We start from the raw sequence: 19,451 nt of genomic DNA, 5'->3' as shown, positions 1-19,451 counted from the left end.
CCATATTTCCATCACGAAGGTTGTGAGATATTGGATAGATTTGGGTAAACATTAATGTTCAGTTATGGTGTAATGTGAATGATCCTCCCTCTTAGTCTGTGTGTGTCTGTCACTCGGTCTGTCAAAAATATTTGATGAAACTGATGTTTGTTTATCTGCCTGTGAGCCTGTCTGTCAGTTCTTCACAGGCGTGTATACTCAATTTAAACAATGATAACAATCACCTTTCTTTATTCTTTCTGTCTGTCTGGTTTGTCTGTCTGTTCTCTCAACGGGCTTGTTCAGCAAGTACGACAAATTGGGGTATGAGAGTAGACCCATGTTGTCGTAATGCGACAAAATGGGCCGATGCAATAACATGGGGCATGAGGGTGGCCCATTTTGTCGTAATTTGTCAAATGCGTCAAAATGGTCCGATGCGACAAAATGGGGCGTCGTAACACTGCGCTCTTGTCTGTTCTGTTCTTGAACTCTTTGTGTCTCATGCAAATCAGATTATTTGGTGTGAAGAGGTCCAGAAGGGCTTCCAATTAATTTTCTCTGAATGAAGTGATACATGGTTTCTAGTTATGTTGTGGCACTTTTACACTTTTGATTTTCTTCAAAACTTGTTCTTCCGCCTGTTGTGAAATCAAGGGCTTTTTAAAAGGAGCGAAGCGGGAATGTCACACCCACTCGACAGATTATCACTTCCACCCAGGTTTGAATCATGACAAAATTCTATATCTAGTACACAGTAAAGGCTCGTGCTAAACATTCAAGCTGGAAGGTACTCTTTTCTTGGAATGCATAATACGCAACATAAAAGCGTGTCTGTCTGTTTGTCTGTATGTCTGCCTGTTTGTCTGTCTGTCTGTCCGGGTGTCACTCTCTCTGTCTGTTTAGCTATCTGTCTAGTTGTCTAGCTGCCTCTGTGTGCGAATGTGTGTGTGTGTGTGTGTGTGTGTGTGGGTGTGTGTGTGTGTGTATGTGCGCGCGTGTGTGTGCGTGTGTGTGTGTGTGTGTGTGTGTGAGTCGACGTTTGAGTCGCAGTAATAATATCACATTGTGGGAAATCATCAACTTCGCAAACAGTTTTAGTCTCCGGAACTTGTCTTATGCAGTAAAAGCAGAAATACACTTTCACAGCCGTACCATACCATTTCCAACAAAAAAAACACACGTTTTCTTGACAAGGGCTTGGCGAATCAAGGATCCAGATACCAGGGCACAGAGCTGTCTCCAAATACAGTTGCTTTTGACTAAGTTAAACTAAGGTGAAGTGACTAGACTATACAATGGGTTTCTAAATAAAAACTAAACCAGAATTGATACCACACGATCTTCTATGATGCTTGAGGTAACAGAAAGCACCTTGGAATGCAACCACGTGCGAGTGAGTTCATTAAAACACCTTAAACAACACTTGAAGGCCATCGAGCCAAAGTTATTGCTTTCAATGTTTATGCTGAGCTTCTTCCGTGTGTAATAGGTGTTCATTTTGCTTCAAGAGTGAGAACTCATGACCACATTTGGTGAAGCCTGCTCGCGATGAACCTTTTTGTTATTAGTGCAGTAGTCTGTATAGCTACCCGGACGATTACATGCACATTTTCAAAGTAAACATAGAAGCAGGATATCACGCATGCATCACAAAGAAAAATCAAAGTCATGTCCCGATTGCCTTAAAGTCTCTTACGGCTTCATGCATAAATCTTGTATTTTTAATTAGTACCTGCCCTGCCAATTTACATTTGCAGATATATAGTTACATTTGAACTTGTCCATAACGACCATCCAAGGAACCAAGTGGTTATCACAGACAGGTGGTCGTTATTGAAAAGGTGAATCCAACAGGAAAGAGCATCGTCGGGGTTTCTTTGGAATGGTCGTAATGGGCAGGTGGTCATTATCAAAAGATCGTCGCCATGGCTGGTTCGACAATATTACTAGTTTGCATGACAAATTAAAAGAAAAAGGAGAGATTTTCCGCTACCATTTGATTTGATCTTTCACTCTACTTTTCATTTGTTGGTTCACTGTTCTTTGCTCTTGTCGCAGTGTTGCTTTTTGATTTACTTTCTTTTCCGTAATTAATGTTGCCATGAAACAAAATCTTCCATAGTCTTGATCATTAAAGATATCTTTCGTTTGTTAACAAGAACATTAACATTTATGTTTTCATGTTAAAGATCTGATTATTAAATTCAGTGCGTCAGTAATCTTACTCTCCATTGTTAAAACGAACCAGTTTATTCACAAAAACAACAACATGTGTGTTTTTCGATAGTTAATAAAGCTACTTTCTATGTATCGATTATGACAATTCACTACTTTGCAAGGTTGACATTTTGTATGTGTAAATCTGTCAGCGTGTGGATTTCGATATATCAATGGTATATGACGCATGAATCGTTTATATACTGATATTATTCAAGGTCTTACACGATTGTTGCCTAGTATCCATTGTCATGATCACTCCTCTTTGCACGCGTGTCACTGTTGCACAACGTCAAGGTTGAACCCTTTCTGATTTCATAAAGTGACTTTAAGATCTCCTCAATTGCGCAAACGGTTTTTGTGTATGTGAGTTTTGTTTATATCAGTATCAAGCTGCATGTGACCATGTTTACATTGCCCTTGTCCCCATTTGATTTTAATAATCACTGTCACGAGTGGCTGTTACTGAAGAAGAAAAAAAGAAACTTTTGAGACAGTAAATTCGATCATACAGGCCTCATTTTAAGCATTTAAGTTGCAACACTTTCTGTGTATACGATTACACACACACACACACACACACACACACACATACACACATACAAACACACACACACACACATACACACACACACACATACACACACACGCATACACACACACACACACACACAAACACACACACACATACACACATACAAACACACACACATACACACACAAACACACTGACACACGCACACACATACACCCACACACATACACACACACACACACACATACACACATACAATCACACACACACACACACACACACACACACACACACACACACACACTCCGGACGCACACCAAGCTGTGACCGAATAATGACTAAAATGAATACAATACAATTATGATAACCAAATGTTGTTGCAAAGCGATTGTCATTTTGAATATCTTGATAATCTGTTACCTAAAAAAGTACATTTAAAAGTCTGCAGTCATGAGTACATGGGTCAAAGGTTGTATCTTTTAAATGTAATCCTTTCAATACATAAAACAGACCATATAGTACACAAGATATTCATTGAATTCGCGAAGTGTGAGGGTACCGGCGTAAACGTCAGTCAGTGCTAATAATCGGTTGAATCTTTCATATGCACTGAAAGACTATATGTATATAGCCCAAATGTCAGTATGCCTCTCACTACAAATTCCCACCAGCCAAGAAAAAGTTGATAGAATAGGCCACGGTCAAAAGATCGTGTAGGTTACCTAGCTCAAAGTTAAGCAAGGATAGCAACTGATCAAAAGATCAGACAAAGGCTCAACAGCCAAGTACCAGTCTGTCAACATATCATATCATATCATATCATATCATATCATGTGATATATATATATATATATCATATGTGCTGAGCAACGTTTGATTACAAACATGAACTGCAAATACCTGGACAGTTTATATTTAAACCACCCCCGCGTGGTTGTCAATATACATATTTTGTCGGAGTCAGGCGTGTCTAATCTCAAAATAGCTTCAAGTGAGACAAATGTGCGTGTGTGTTTTTTAAATTCATCTCCGACCAATGTGTACATTAAATGTGACACGGAGACCAGGCACACCCAATTTCATTATAACACTTTACAGCTCAAAAGCATGGAATTGTGTAGGCTCAGATTAGGAAATCTCATTGTGGATTGCCAGTGCATTGCGTCAGCGTAATTTGATAACGCCGCTGCATTATAAAGTCATTGAATGGAATTCTTGCAAAGTTCAAACATTCGGTTTATATTACAAAAAAAGTACGTCTGTGCAATTCTGAATAAAGCAATGAAAGCGCGTCTTAACCAGCTTGCTTACGCTCTACCGTACCAATATCAGAACGTTCTCATTCATTAACTAATTCATCCATTCATTCAACCGGTGTTGCGTAACAAGTCCCAAATAGTGACCGGTCGGCATCGCGACACTTCATCACAGCAACCTAGCACCTAGCAGCGATAGCTTCGTCAACAACACAAAAATAATAACACCGTGGAAAAAAATCAAACAAAAACACCGGTACCAGAACACTTAAGACATGATACCAACACTAGCTCTCTGATACATAAAGCCGCGGCCGGTATTTTCAAGTTTCGGCAACTGGTAGCCTACAATAACCGGTCCACACTAACGAACACTGCATATACTGGTAACCTGACTTCGAATAAGCTGAGACATGCATCTATATATATATACGACTAGTGTCTGTCTGTCTGTCTGTCTGTCTGTCTGTTCGCGATGCACGGCCAAAGTTCTCGGTGGATCTTTTTCAAATTTGGACACCGTATTCAGCTACACCCCGGACACAACCTCATCGATGAGATATTTCAACACGTGCTCTCAGCGCGCAGCGCTGTGCGGGCTGAACCGATTTTTTTGTGTGTGTGTCGGGATCCACTACCAGTAACTCTTCCTTATCTTCTCCAGTGTTTTCAGCCGCGATTATCTCCCTTCCTCCGTGTGGCGTCAATCCATATTCCCGTTACTACGTTACTATTTTTAGAAGGTCACTGCACGTTACTATTTTTAGAAGGTCTCCAGTGTTTTGCGCGTTTATCTCCTTTCCTTCGTGCGCCGGCAAAGCCGGCGTACACCCGGCAAAGCCGGGTCCCAGGCGCAGCCTGGTATTCGGCTCTACTTCTTCCCGGCGAAGCCGGTACCCGGCGAAGCGGGTAATCATCTAGTTACAAAATATGTGACAGGCTGTAACTGGCATGTACTGGTCGTTGCAAGCTCAATTGAATAATGAATCATCGTATTTTTTGGACAACAACAAAAAACAATGACGACGAGGCCGGAACACGTGACAAGCCAGAAAGATTGGCAGAAAACACAGAAATACATCAAATACAAGCTTTATCACAGTATTAGTTTACCTTGTGATTGTAGACTAACACACGCACAATCGCAAAAGAGAATTTGCACGAATATTCTCGCAACTTCGGCTTCAAAAAGCCGTCGTCAAAAGGCCCCGTCCCTGTGCGCAGTTGTATCGATTCACGGTATTCACTGCAGGGTGCATTTCACTTACACACAGTCGTCCAGTGAATTTAATTCCTTCTTTCTTTTTTTTACACAAGCGGGACCAAGAACTGTGAGGAGATACGAGCAAATAAACAAAATAAGTTCTCATTTAAGCAAATTGGACTTGCGTTAGTCTGTAGTTGTGAGAATCAACACTCATTTGCCGCACAGCCTGGACTGAGGTTTGGCACAGCCGACTCGGTGTAAATGGTGGCAAATGAACAGCCTCCAGCGAATGAGGCATAGTTGGGAATCCCAAAAGCTAAAAATACACCGATGAGTCATCAATGCCATTACTGGTGCGCATGCGCGAGAACTTTGACCCGACGAACGTTATATATAAATACCCTTCAACGGCATCGTACAGGAACCATCTCAACTAAATAGGTTCAGTGTCGGTCGGATCCACTACTACGCACGGTAAGGATAGAGTTTGTTGTTTGCTGTTTTTCTGTTATACAATTTTTCATTCAATAAAATATGCGTTAAGTAATTACTTTTCTCGTCAGTGTTATATTAAAGACGGAGGCTACACCAAATGGCAGAAAACGATATATTAGACACATGGATGGTTAGTAACAAACTTCAAATTTACAGCTGATGATAACATAATAAAGCAATGCAAGCTTCTTCGTCTTTTTTCACTTGAATCCCTGAAATAAGTGCGATTGGTAACTAAAATGCAATATAAAGGTACTCAGTCAAGCTTGGTCTCCTAAATATTTTTTGCCCGGAACAACGAGTGTCAAATCAAACTCAAATCAAATCAAATTCTATCTTACGAGAGTTGTGGCAAAAGCAATATATTGAGAGAAAAAAAAATAAATTTAAAAGAAAAAAAGGCAGAAAACAGGATTTACAGTACTATATACACATTACAGGCTTTAACGTCTTTAGAGTATGGCTCTGTTAGGTGAAGAAAAGGCAATGATCAATTTGTTACGTGAAATAAAAGCAAATTTTAACATATTTGTACAATTCTTTGTTCTTTTGACTTCAAAAATACTATAGTATAGCAGTATCACATTTTACAAAAACCAATAAATACTTATTTACTGCCTAAAATACCAAGATGCAATTTGATTTAGGAAGAATAACTTACTAGTAAGATGTGTTTTCTGCACAATATACCTTTGCGCTGGTCTACGTTTTGTATGAAAAAGCAGCATTTCATGTAGACAAAAGAAGAAAGATCAAAACTTGTGTATCGTGCTTTTATTCGTGAATCGTAGAGCTTTGCAGATGTTTAAAGTAGGCTTGTGTCTGAATCAGTATTGAGAAGGTTCTGGTGCAGCATTCGTTTTTAATTACAGTATGGTCTATGGCTGTTCTTTATGTGAAATGCATACACTATGTTGATGTTCAGTCAGAAGAATATATGGCCAGCTTGCTCTCTCTCTCTCTCCGGCTCTCTCTCTCTCTCTCGTTCGCTCTCACAGCGATTAGAAGTGCTCGTGACTCACGTGACTCAATTCAGTCAGAACGACACCTATGGAGGAGGAGGAAATAGTGGTGGCGGGGGATGGGCGTGGATTAATGTGTTACAAGCCGCGTGTAACACTTCGTTTTTCACTATCCTCGTTATCAACCAGAACCTGGTGACTCTCGATCTCACGAAATGTGATCAGTCATTAAAGTCAGTTTGGAGCCAAATTGCATTTCAACATCTATGTTTTCTTGATAAGCAGGTCAGGGGGAAGTGGTACTACTATACTTTTTTTTACTTATCGTGCATGCTTTCGTCTTTCATTGCCATTTCATAGGCTATTTGACTGAAACGCCACGACAGCAGCACTCCGCCGCCGTATTGGGTGATGTGTTCGGGCCGGCCAATATGAACGTTTCCCAGGGAGCACCAGTAAAGCAAACAATGGTAAGCACAAGAACCAAAAGGGTTGTGATAAAGGCAAGAATGAAAGAGAGAATGGACAACAAAGTCATTTCAAGGCGGTACTGAGAAACGAAAAGAGGAAGCAAAATATTAATAAATATATATATATATATTATTATTATTGTGATCATTTTTATGCGCCTAATCTAGATATAGCCCAAGGCGCTTACATATTAATTTCTGCCGTTTGAAATGGAATTTTTTTACAGACAGACAGACAAACAGACATTTTTTACACACAATATATAACGCATTCACATCGGCCAGTAAAGCTCAGTAGCCTATATATATATATATTTTTTTTTTTTTTTCTTTTTTTTAACGCCCAGCCGACCACGAAGGGCCATATCAGGGCGGTGCTGCTTTGACATATAACGTGCGCCACACACAAGACAGAAGTCGCAGCACATGCTTCATGTCTCACCCAGTCACATTATTCTGACACCGGACCAACCAGTCCTAGCACTAACCCCATAATGCCAGACGCCAGGCGGAGCAGCCACTAGATTGCCAATTTTAAAGTCTTAGGTATGACCCGGCCGGGGTTCGAACCCACGACCTCCCGATCACGGGGCGGACGCCTTACCACTAGGCGGCCAACCGTGCCGGTCATTAATAAATAATTATACTTATAATTGTAATAAAACTTCTTTTATAAAGACCTATGAAAATAGGAATCTCATAAAGCTATACAAAATGTGATAAATTCCCAAGAAGAAAATTAAATAAAAAGAAAAGTTAAGGAGAGTTTTTAAAAATATTCGGGGGAGAAAATCAACACACACAAAAGCGCCGAAAGTAAAAGTGACTTCGGGCTGACACAGGGGTGGGTACTGAGTTAAGGGAATAGGCATATGAAATCAAAAGGGAAAACTTAAAAAGAAATACCCTGATAAATCAAAGGGTTTGTTTGAACAGTAAAGCGAACTGGGAAATTCAACATCGGAAAATGCTGCAGGCTAAATGTTGACATTGTTTACGAAATGAGGGGGCCATCCCAAGCTCAGAGCTAACATTTGTCGTGTGTTCGTGCACATCATTCTTGTGGTCATATCCTTATCCTTCTGTCACACCTCTCTTTGGAAAACTAGAATTACGAAGCCCGACGATGTCCCCGGCTGTTAGTGTTGAAGTGATTGTAGCTGCATAAAATATGTCGTAAAGGAGTCATCTTCTCAATTTTAGTACTCAATACCAAAATGACAACCTAACTGTGCTCACTCATTCATTAACAAACACAACCGAAAGCGCCGATGAGAATCAAATCATTTGTCCCGCAAGGCCAGGAAGTAAACTGTTTACTTTCCGTTTCATTCACAGTCGGGTACAAGTAAAGATTACAAAACCGATATATAGTTCCGAACCATATATAGTTTCAGAAAACACGAAGAAAATTGCTATATCTTGGCAAATGAAAGCACCCAGTTCCTCTAAATCTACCTGTTATAACCGGAAAACCAAAATTAATGGAATGCCAGAATGACATGGTTTTCTGGTAAATTCGATCAGTATAATTTCCGATCATAGTTTTCTTTTGTTTTCGGTTGTACATGGCTAAATGTGTGAATGTATGAAAATGTCTCAGTTCATTAAACCGAATGCATAAAGCGACACGTGTCTCTCCCGACAAGTTACTCAGGTCAGTCTGGTTCTTGTGTTTGACGGTTTGTTGTTGTTTTTGTTCTTTTTCCATCTTCAATTTCTTCTAATCATTTCTTACAAAAGCAACACAAAGATAATAATTTCAAAACTAACTTACCAAATGATATGTTTCCTTGTCAGTACACACACACACACACATGCGCACGTTCACACACACACACACACACACACCGTCACACACACACACACACACACACACACACACACACACACTGGTGACACACACACACTGACACACACACCCACACACACACACACACCCACACACACACACACTCACGCGCGCGCGCGCTGCCTGTACTGCGAGTTTCCAATGGCTCATCGACCAACTTTGTAAAGTATCGAGGCTGCCTTTTGCGTAATAATTCAAGTCGGTTATTCGGTCACTCTGTGACGTGAACTAGGGATTGTCGATCAGGGCTCTCCTGCCACTCCCAACAAGCATTTCGGTCAAACTATGCACTAAGCGACCATAACAAGATGTTATTAACTATATAAATGTTTTTTTAAATGACTGCAGATAATCAGTCGCAATTGCAGGAGACTGATTAAACGTAAATAAGTTTAAAAAATGCGTATTCTACATTGAGGAAATTAAAGCGATTATTTTCGCTGTTGCCATCACACAGAATGATAATATAACTAATACGTCCCAGCGAACACATGACCAAAATAATAGTATATAGTACATATTTTTTTTTCGTTTCTTCCTCTCACTTTCTCTTCCGTCTATCTGTTCTTTTGTTTTGGTTTTGTTGCCATACAGGTGTCTTTGCCGATTTAGGTTAATTTGTTCGTGTATTTATTTGTTTTTGTGTTTGTATTGTTCGAGTGACTGTTTGTTTGTTCAGTATGTTGCACTTATTAGCTGTCTCTGAAAATAGTTATAGTCAACAAACCCTGGTCTATAAATTTTGACAAAACATCGTCCGGTACGGCGTGGGGTCTAATAATTGTAGAAATAGGTTAGTTTCTGTCGTAGGCCTTCTTACTAAAAACGATACTCATTTTCGGAAGACATACGACGGAGAAACACCAGCAGCTGCGCACATATGATTTCTGGAATCGACTATTCTACACAAAAACAACGTCGGAACAACTTTACAATAATAATAATAGACTTATGACGTAGTTGTCCAAATACAGCCCAAGGGGAACAACTCTTTCTTGTCAATGTTACCGAATCAGGACTGGGTGATCTTTCCTTGCAGTTTTCATGGTTTATCAAATTCAGTTTTATTTTCTGTGTAGAGATATGTAGAAAAGTAAGCAAAGAAAGGAAGATAATAGTAAGGAAAAAAAGTCCTGTAAATACAAACTGAACACTCTGGACGATGTATTACCGAGACTAGTAAGGCCTTGGTTGGTCGAAACCCTTTTGCTGCGATAGCGCTCAATTAGTAGTCTTGGCAACTGAAATGAACAGAACCGAAACATTGGCATGAACCAGATTTACGTTATTTCTGAGCATATTTTAATTCAACCCCATTTTTTTTTTAATATATTTTGAGATTCAGCAAATCATTTTGAATACAATGTACTTATTTCTGAATCTGTTATTCGAGTCACATTCATTTAAAGCAGAATCTTCAATAAGAAAATAATAAATGTAGGTAGGCCCTACTTGTTACTGATCGAACAGAAACTCTCATCCAAAGGGAGACGTATTATAACAAGTGATACAGCTGTTAGTCAGATACAGCGTTGTATGGAACAAGTCTCTGTTCTTTGGCACCTCAACAAATACAGAACCATTGTCATGATAATGCCCGGCGCTCACCTATGTAACTTCAGCAGGACAGCACACGCACTGCACATTATAGAGGTAATTCTCTTCTTTTTTTTCCAGCCCGCTACACGTGTGGTAAAAAGAAAACAGGCCAAGTACTCGTCATAATCCCTATTTCAGCATGTAGTGTAGTGGCGACTGTGCAGATGTATTTTGCCCTTAACATCGACGAAACAGGTTAAATCTGGATATGATGCGTATCATTTCTGCACGTGCATCTAATCACAGACACAGTGCCCCCAGACGCCTAACAGAAAGTCCGAAGGTTGTTCGTTATTATTTCGGCAAACAGAACAAACACGCACCCCCCCCCCCCCCCCCCCACCCTCCCCATTTTGATAGTGGCACGTGCTTCACAAGATGTCAGCAACATTTAGTCCTAAAATAAGTGCACGTGCGAATCGGTTTTTTTTCTTCCCTTTATTTGGTAAGAAAACATGACAAGTTATACGGTATCATCAAATAAGTTATATTCACGTGGCAGATGAAATGATGCACTATATAATCACGAGTGTGAGTAACGACTAACAAGTCGCGTAAGGCGAAATTACTACATTTAGTCAAGCTGTCGAACTCACGGGATGAAACTGAACGCACTGTATTTTTTCACCAAGACAGTACAGCTTCGTCAATCCCCGCGTGAAGGAAATCGCTCACCTCCCACGTGCAAAACGTAGTGGTGGTATTGACACGCCAGATTAGCGCGGTAGCGTATTTCTGAGCTTGTTTTGAATCCAACCTATCATATCTATATGTTTTTGGAATCAGGAAATGATAAAGAATAAGATGAAATCATTTTTGGATCGATTTCTTAAATTTTAATCGTAAGATTAATTAATCTATTTTCGTTAATTGTGATCACATTTTAAGAGTAAACATGACATATGTATTATATTTTTAGATTCAGAATGTGATGAAGAATACGATGCAATCAATTTTAAATCTGTTTGCGAAAAATCGATTTTAATGACAACTTTAATGAGGAAATTCATTAATTAAATGTTAAGCCTCCAAGCTGAAATGCAATACCAAAGTTCGGGCTTCGTCGAAGATTACTTGACTAAAATGTCAACCAATTTGGTTGAAAAATGAGAGCGTGACAGTGCCGCCTCAACTTTCACAAAAAGCCGGATATGACGTCATCAAAGACATTTATTAAAAAAATGAAAAAAAGGTCTGGAGATACCATACTAAGGATCTCTCATGTCAAGTTTTATGAAGATCGGTCCAGTAGTTTTCTCTGAATCGCTCTATACACAGACACACACACACACATACACCACGACCCTCGTCTCGATTCCCCCCTCTACGTTAAAACATTTAGTCAAAACTTGACTAAATGTAAAAACGCAACAGGCAGCTACAGCTAAGACGAATAAAACCATCGCGCGACGTACAAGACTAAATAGTAGCCTATATTCGAGAAGAACCCTCAAAACATATTCGTTTATCAGTGTATTTCCCATTATTTTCGAGATGAAATATATTCTTGGAAATCAGAGAAGTGACCCTGTTGAGGTCCGGGGTTGAATGCAGTAATCTGTGACGTTAGTATTGAGTGTACTTTGCCAAACTCTCTCAGTCAACGATGCGACTTGTGGCAACGTTCCTTGGACATTCAAATAACGTTTAAACGATGACTAAAGTCAAAATTATCACGGCTTATTGCACACACAAAAATGGTCTAGCAGATTCCTTCAATTTAGGACTGAAAACTGACTCGAATATTGCTGCCTTCTTATAACCACTTTGCAATCTGCCCTTTTCATCTGACTGGATACACTTATGCACAAAGAGAGCGAGAGAGAGAAACAGACAGAGAGGGAGAGAGAGACACAGATAGAGAGAGAGACACACACACACACACACACACAGACAGAGAGAGAGAGAGAATTGAATTTTGAATTGAACTTTATTTTACAAGGATTTAGATTTAAGGCTACGCCTTTTCTTACAATCTGTCCTTAAGAGAGAAAGAGAGAGAGAGAGAGAGAGAGAGAGAGAGAGAGAGAGAGAGAGAGAAAGAGAAATTAACAGAGTAGGTGATTGATTGATTGGTTGGTTGTTTGATTGATTGATTGACTGATTGATTGATTGATTGGCTGGCAGGCTGGCTGGCTGGCTTGTAGTTGGGTGTTGGTTGGTTTATTGGTTATTGGTTGATTGATTGATTGGTTGATAGATTTATTCATTGATTGGTTGGTTGATTGATTGATTGGTTGGTTTGTTGCTTGCTTGACTGATTGATTGATTAATTGATTGATTGATTGATTGATTGGTTCAAGCAACTGATTGATTTATTGGTTGATTAACTTTCTCCATTTATTGTTTCTTGTGCAGATCTTCACCGAGGAAATCAAAGACTTACAAAAGTGTGCTTTAGCGATCGTTAAACTTCCAAGAACTAAAAGTGACCCACCTGTAACTTGACAGTCGGTTCACAGGAAAAGGTACATATATGGAATTTGCATCTACACACACGTCTGAAATATCGTCCACATCTGAAGGAGTGAAATCACTGGAAAAGGGCAGTGACTGCCTGAGCAAATCACTCCAAGACTGGATTTTGACCATTTAAGATTCAGAGAGAGACAAAGCAGCTCACTGCTATACACAGCTGTAGTCAGTCAAAATACTAGTGCGGTGTAGTCAACTGAACGGTTCGGCTACAAGACAAAACCACTGATAGCCACGAGACCACGGCCTGCACAAGGTGTAATTAAAAACAAAGACTTCAGTTGTTTCAAGTATAACAACCTTACAAGAAAACAACAACAAGAGAGCACTGGACAATAGCAAGAACATCAACGAAAAGGACAACAGCCAAAGCCGCGGCGAGATCATCATTCACAGCCAACGGCTGTCTTGTCAGTCGTATCAAATACAAAGACGTATATGGCTGCGCACGGACGTACAGTTAAGGTGGTCTTGTTGGTGGTCGTGTCGTCGCTATTGCTTGTGCCCATGGCGGACAACAGCAGCATCAAGAGGTTCCAGTGCCTACTGAGTCAAGAGGCGAGAGGTGTCAAGCAATCAACAAGGAACAAAGCCTCAACAGATGGGGCTGCGGACTTGGCACAAACCTTGAGGTCTGCTGGAAGACATCAAAATGATATCCCAAGAAATCTCAGCTTCAGCATTCCTCTATCTTGCCAGGTTGAAGGAATCCGAGAAAAGACTTCCTCGATTGTCGCCACGGATCTCCGCTTCAACATCATTATGATGCTTGAAGGACGCTACCTTTCCAAACTCCTGTATTTCATTGACCTGGCGTCATCTCGTTTCGAGTCTGTTGCGCTACAACGATTTGCACAGCTCACCAGACTCCAGAACTCAACAATTCCGAAGATTCCCCTCACGTGTGAGCAGACCGCCAGGCAGGACGCGTCGTCCCCTGCTGAAGAGACTTTTTCATGCGACTGGTTTCCGATGGAAACAAACATCTTCATTCATGTTCACTCCATTCAACTTCTGCACAGCTATCATCCCAAAGGTGATTCCGTTTTACAGTCTCGCTCTTTGCTATCTGAACGAGAAAGGAGCAAACATGATTCTGAAACTCTGCCAAACAGGACTATTGCCATTCCCAAGGCGGATGAAACTGTCGAAGACTCCGAACTTCCAAGAAAAAAGCACTTTCAACGTTTTCCATTTTGGTGTAAAATATTTTCCTCTCATAACTGGCCTTATGATCATTTTTCAAATGTGAACTACTTCACCAATGACGCTTTGCTGAACGACGTTTACATAGAAGTTTTGATTTCATTTGTGTGTCTAATGCACATGCTTTACATTTATGTTTCACAAACTGAAGAGACTAGAAAGCCTTGTGATAATAATGCAGACCAAATAAGCCTCCTACATCTTTCCTTTTTCTTGAAGGGAAAATTAAAAGATTGGACTAACTCATTTAAGATGAAATGGCAGACTGGTGGGAAAGATGCAAGCGAAAACTCTTCCAAATGGTTATTTAGTACAAAGTCAATAGCAGATACTCTTGATGAATACATATTCCGTCCATGGCTGCAGAAAGTAGAGCCACTTTGTAATGAGTCCTGTTCTAGATCTCCCACTCCAAACACCTGTACTTCTTTCAATTCTTCACCATTTTCGACATGTCTAAAGCGTTTAGAGAACTTTACAGCAACGCAAAATCACCATGTATCCATCCAAGTCAGTCCCGTGAGAAGTTTCTTGCCTAACCCGACCTTCAACCCCGCCCTTGACCTTGCTCACGTGGGTTATCGTCTAGCAACGCTCGGTGCACTTCCGGCCCGTGTCCCAACCTCAAGGATAAAACTGGCGGACGCAGGGTTCTACTTCCGAGGTCAAGGTGACGAGGTCATATGCTACAGCTGTGAAAAACGTCATTCTGGATGGACAAGACAAGACAATCCTTTGGAAATCCACCGACGCCTGTCTCCCGAGTGCTCACACATTTTGCAGAGAGATCGGGAGTCTGCTTCTCTTGCCCGCCCCCAGAGTAATTCAACGGACACACCAAGTGCAGGCCGAGAAACCGAAGTGCAAGCACCACCTCAAGCCAACAACAACGTACCTGTTGAAGACGGGGAAAGCTCTTCTCCTCCTGCACGGCCTCAAGAAGTCCAATCCACAGCCTCACGCCAAGAAATACAGGCTCCACAGAGACACGTTCTTACTAATGGATCTCTCCCCGTTTCTGACGCGTCTGCGTCAGTCACAGAATCACTCGTTATATCTGGTGCCTCTGCTCGCGAAAGAACACCCTCAGCAACAACATCAGCTGCAACGGCGTCAAACAGAACTATTCCGAATTCGAACCCCAGCGAAGCGACAAATACAGCCAGTTCTGCTGGGACACCAAACGCTACCAGGGAAACAAATAGCAATGTCAGCAGATCAAATAACAGTTCGGACAATGCCAGAACCGCCACGGCCAATGCAAGCAACACTGTTACTGAATCAAGACCTTCCACAAATGCAAGTCCTTCCCCTGTCGCGTCCAGCAGCAATGGTGGTGGTAACCATGGAAACGCAGCACATGCGGAACCACGCTCACTGTTCCCAAGGGCGGGACTGGACCTGGGCGGAGCCGTGTACCCAATGTACCAGGACATGGCCAGCAGGAGACGAACATTCACCCAGTGGGATGATACCCAGGCCCCGCCCCTTGACCATGTCATCTTGAGTGGCATGTTCTATGCTGGTGAGTAGACAACTCGGTAGTGTTGGGTCAAAGAGTACTCGCTGGGAAATGGGTATAGTCAATTGATGACATCGGACTAATCTGACTACGGTTGAGGAAAAGTAAAAGATCACGAATGAAATTTGTTTTGCGTTGATGTTTTTCTCAAACAGATTAATATTGAACTTTGAAGCGTTTTATCAGAATGAATTGAACAAAATTGAATTCGGACAGATGGGACCTTATTAAGCGTGATCGATAAGCTCTTTCTGTTTTCCCCCTGGTTTTGGTTTTTTTTTTCTTGGTTTTTTTTTCTTTTCTTTTCTTTTTTTGCAGTACACTTTCTATTCTGATACTGCATAGCTTGCCACATTTTCATTTTCTTTTCGATTTAATGTTTTGCAGGTTATGCAGACTGCGTGAGGTGCTTCTATTGTGGCGTTGGTCTTAAACACTGGGTTCCAACTGATGACGTATGGACAGAGCACGTGCGATGGAGGCCTGGATGTGAGTACCTGAGAACTGTAAAGGGAGACGACTTCATCAGAGAGACGCAGAGGAGAATTGGAATCGAGGTAAATTTAGCCAATGGCAAAGCGAGAGTTTTGTAATACTGATAGATAGTCATAATTGAGATTAATGGAAAATGTCAAGCTAGATCACCCCAGGGTTAAAGAACAGGCTTAAATTACTCCGTAATACTACAATCTATTGACTAATGTTTGGACAAGATGAAAGCTTTCAAATAGATAAGTGTGTTCAGAGTCTACAAAAATCTTTACTCGTTTTAATCATTGCATGGTATGGGAAAAACGCCCAGTTCAAACCAATAACCATTTCTAATATGTTCTTTTCTTGACAGCCTGATAGTTCTGGCCAAAACACAAGCAGAAGTCGAAGCGATGGGGCACAAGCTACTTCCACACAACAACAGCGACAGCCAGCTACAACCACATCGATCGCAACATCAAGCACCTTAGCCACTTCACCAGCGGCAGCAACGGCGACAACAACAACGACGTCAGCCAACAGTCAGGTATCACGCACAGCACCGTCAGCCAATTCTGGTTCCCAAAACGGTGCTCTGGCGCCTCGAACAACAACTGCAGCAACAGCAGCAAGCAACGGTCAAGCGGGAGTGGTCGTAACGTCGTCTGGAGCCACATCAACGTCCACAACACCATCCTCGCCAAGGAACGGCCACAACAACCAAGGTGGAAATATCGGCGCCGGGACTGGTGTGGCTGTGGCACCTAGTGGTATGTATATGATGGTCCATATCGTGTTTCATGGAACTGGTCTATAAAGTGTTTAATAGAACTGGTTCATATAGTGTTTCATAGAACTGGTCCATTTCGTGTTTCATAGAACTGGTCTATAAAGTGTTTAATAGAACTGGTCCATAGAACTGGTCTATAAAGTGTTTAATAGAACTGGTCCATATAGTATTTCATAGAACTGGTCCATATCGTGTTTCATAGAACTGGTCTATAAAGTGTTTAATAGAACTGGTCTATAATGTTTAATAGAACTGGTTCATATCGTGTTTCATAGAACTGGTTCATATCGTGTTTTATAGAACTGGTACGGTTCACATAACGTTTCATAGAACTGGTCCACATAGTGTTTCGTAGAACTGGTCCATATAATGTTCCATAGAACTGGTCCAATTATATAGTGCGTGTTTCATAAAACTGGTCAAAAAAGTGTTTTATAGAACTGGTAGTGGTACATTAAGAGTGTCACTGATATTACTGTTTCATATATCAAGTTTTGTTTCTTTATCGCAAATTAGTATTCTTCATTGTTTTCTTGCGTGTCTGTATTGCCAAAGGTCAAAAAAAAGAAGGAAGAGGAAAGACACGTTGAAAGACAAAACTCCATTGACGAGTTGTCCTGTTTTGAACCCAAAGTCAACCCTCTGTCGTAATTTCATTTTTAATCAGCGTTCTTAACTGTGCTTATAGAACTGTTAACTTGAAATTAATGCAACAACAATCAGGTCTTACTTAACCACAAACCAAAATGCTTAGTGGTTCTGCATTTTCTCTCTTTGCAGCAACAGAAGAACGTGAAAGACTGGCCCGCCTTCAGGCTGACAACAGAGCGATGACACAGCGATTGCAGTGCAGAGTGTGCCACAATGCCGCCATTGATACCATCCTGATGCCCTGCGGACATCTCGTTCTGTGTGAGAGCTGCGCCGGATCTGTGACGTCATGTCCGCTTTGCCACGACGCCATCCGGGCGACTGCAAGAGTTCACATGGCATGATTTTTTTGAGACTTTGTATCACGGCTACCTCAACGAAATCCGATAAGCGGTTTATAATTAGATAATGCTATTAATAATATGTTGGCGTACTGGAAATCGGGTTTGCTAGAATGATTTATTGTGTTTGTTTGTTTGTTTGTTTGTTTGTTTACTCTAGTCCAAACAATGCCTCGAAGTTATTTCCTGGAGTGTTCATGTTCTATTTACATCATTTTTGTCTTTAAATCGTGAACCTGATTTAGGCAGACATTGGGCAGCATATTATCCGGCATTTGATTTATTGTGTTTTATGCTTGTATACATGTACTTCGAAACCGCTTCGTAAATCTGTTTATTGGACTCTTGAAATATACAGGGACTATGCATGTACAACTTGAATTAACACATACCAAATATCGACATCCAAAATGTTTTAACTTTTTATGAGTTATTACTCAGTGATAATTTCTTTGAGATTTGTTTTTCATTTTATCCGAGCTAATTTTATCGGCTCTGCTTCACTAAAATAAAGCTACTTCTTCTTATAAATAGTCCCTATTGACTACGTAACCTTTTTGCCTATACATATACTTTCATATTCCAAATGATTCTATGACCGTTTGTCACCTGGAAGTCGGTCATTTTTATTATATTTAGTCAAGTTTTGACTAAATATTTTAACATCGAGGGGGAATCGAAACGAGGGTCGTGGTGTATGTGCGTGTGTGTGTGCGTGCGTGTGTGTGTGTGTGTAGAGCGATTCAGACTAAACTACTGGACCGATCTTTATGAAATTTGACATGAGAGTTCCTGGGTATGAAATCCCCGAACGTTTTTTTCATTTTTTTGATAAATGTCTTTGATGACGTCATATCCGGCTTTTCGTGAAAGTTGAGGCGGCACTGTCACGCCCTCATTTTTCAACCAAATTGGTTGAAATTTTGGTCAAGTAATCTTCGACAAAGCCCGGGGTTCGGTATTGCATTTCAGCTTGGTGGCTTAAAAATTAATTAATGACTTTGGTCATTAAAAATCTGAAAATTGTAAAAATAAATAAAAATTTATAAAACGATCCAAATTTACGTTTATCTTATTCTCCATCATTTGCTGATTCCAAAAACATATAAATATGTTATATTCGGATTAAAAACAAGCTCTGAAAATTAAATATATAAAAATTATTATCAAAATTAAATTGTTCAAATCAATTTAAAAACACTTTCATCTTATTCCTTGTCGGTTCCTGATTCCAAAAACATATAGATATGATATGTTTGGATTAAAAACACGCTCAGAAAGTTAAAACAAAGAGAGGTACAGAAAAGCGTGCTATCCTTCTTAGCGCAACTACTACCCCGCTCTTCTTGTCAATTTCACTGCCTTTGCCATGAGCGGTGGACTGACGATGCTACGAGTATACGGTCTTGCTGAAAAATTA

At 40.5% G+C, this 19,451-nt stretch overlaps 1 protein-coding gene across 1 annotated transcript in view; it reads left to right on the top strand.

Annotated features, from left to right (window-relative positions):
* The first annotated feature begins 5,614 nt into the window (after positions 1-5,614).
* The window catches only part of LOC138961198 (serine-rich adhesin for platelets-like), a 30,257-nt gene continuing 16,420 nt past the window's right edge, over positions 5,615-19,451 (top strand). The window contains exons 1-6 of the mRNA XM_070332798.1: positions 5,615-5,671; positions 7,015-7,124; positions 12,934-15,781; positions 16,166-16,335; positions 16,623-17,019; positions 17,820-18,031. Of these exons, the coding sequence (XP_070188899.1) occupies positions 13,489-15,781; positions 16,166-16,335; positions 16,623-17,019; positions 17,820-18,031 (3,072 nt within the window). The 5' untranslated portion in view covers positions 5,615-5,671; positions 7,015-7,124; positions 12,934-13,488. The remainder of the gene's footprint in view (positions 5,672-7,014; positions 7,125-12,933; positions 15,782-16,165; positions 16,336-16,622; positions 17,020-17,819; positions 18,032-19,451) is intronic.

Source organism: Littorina saxatilis, linkage group LG3, assembly GCF_037325665.1.
Source record: "Littorina saxatilis isolate snail1 linkage group LG3, US_GU_Lsax_2.0, whole genome shotgun sequence".
Lineage (NCBI taxonomy): Eukaryota > Metazoa > Mollusca > Gastropoda > Littorinimorpha > Littorinidae > Littorina > Littorina saxatilis.
Note: the sequence above shows the minus strand (reverse complement) of the source record. Positions and strands in the feature narration are given on the sequence as shown.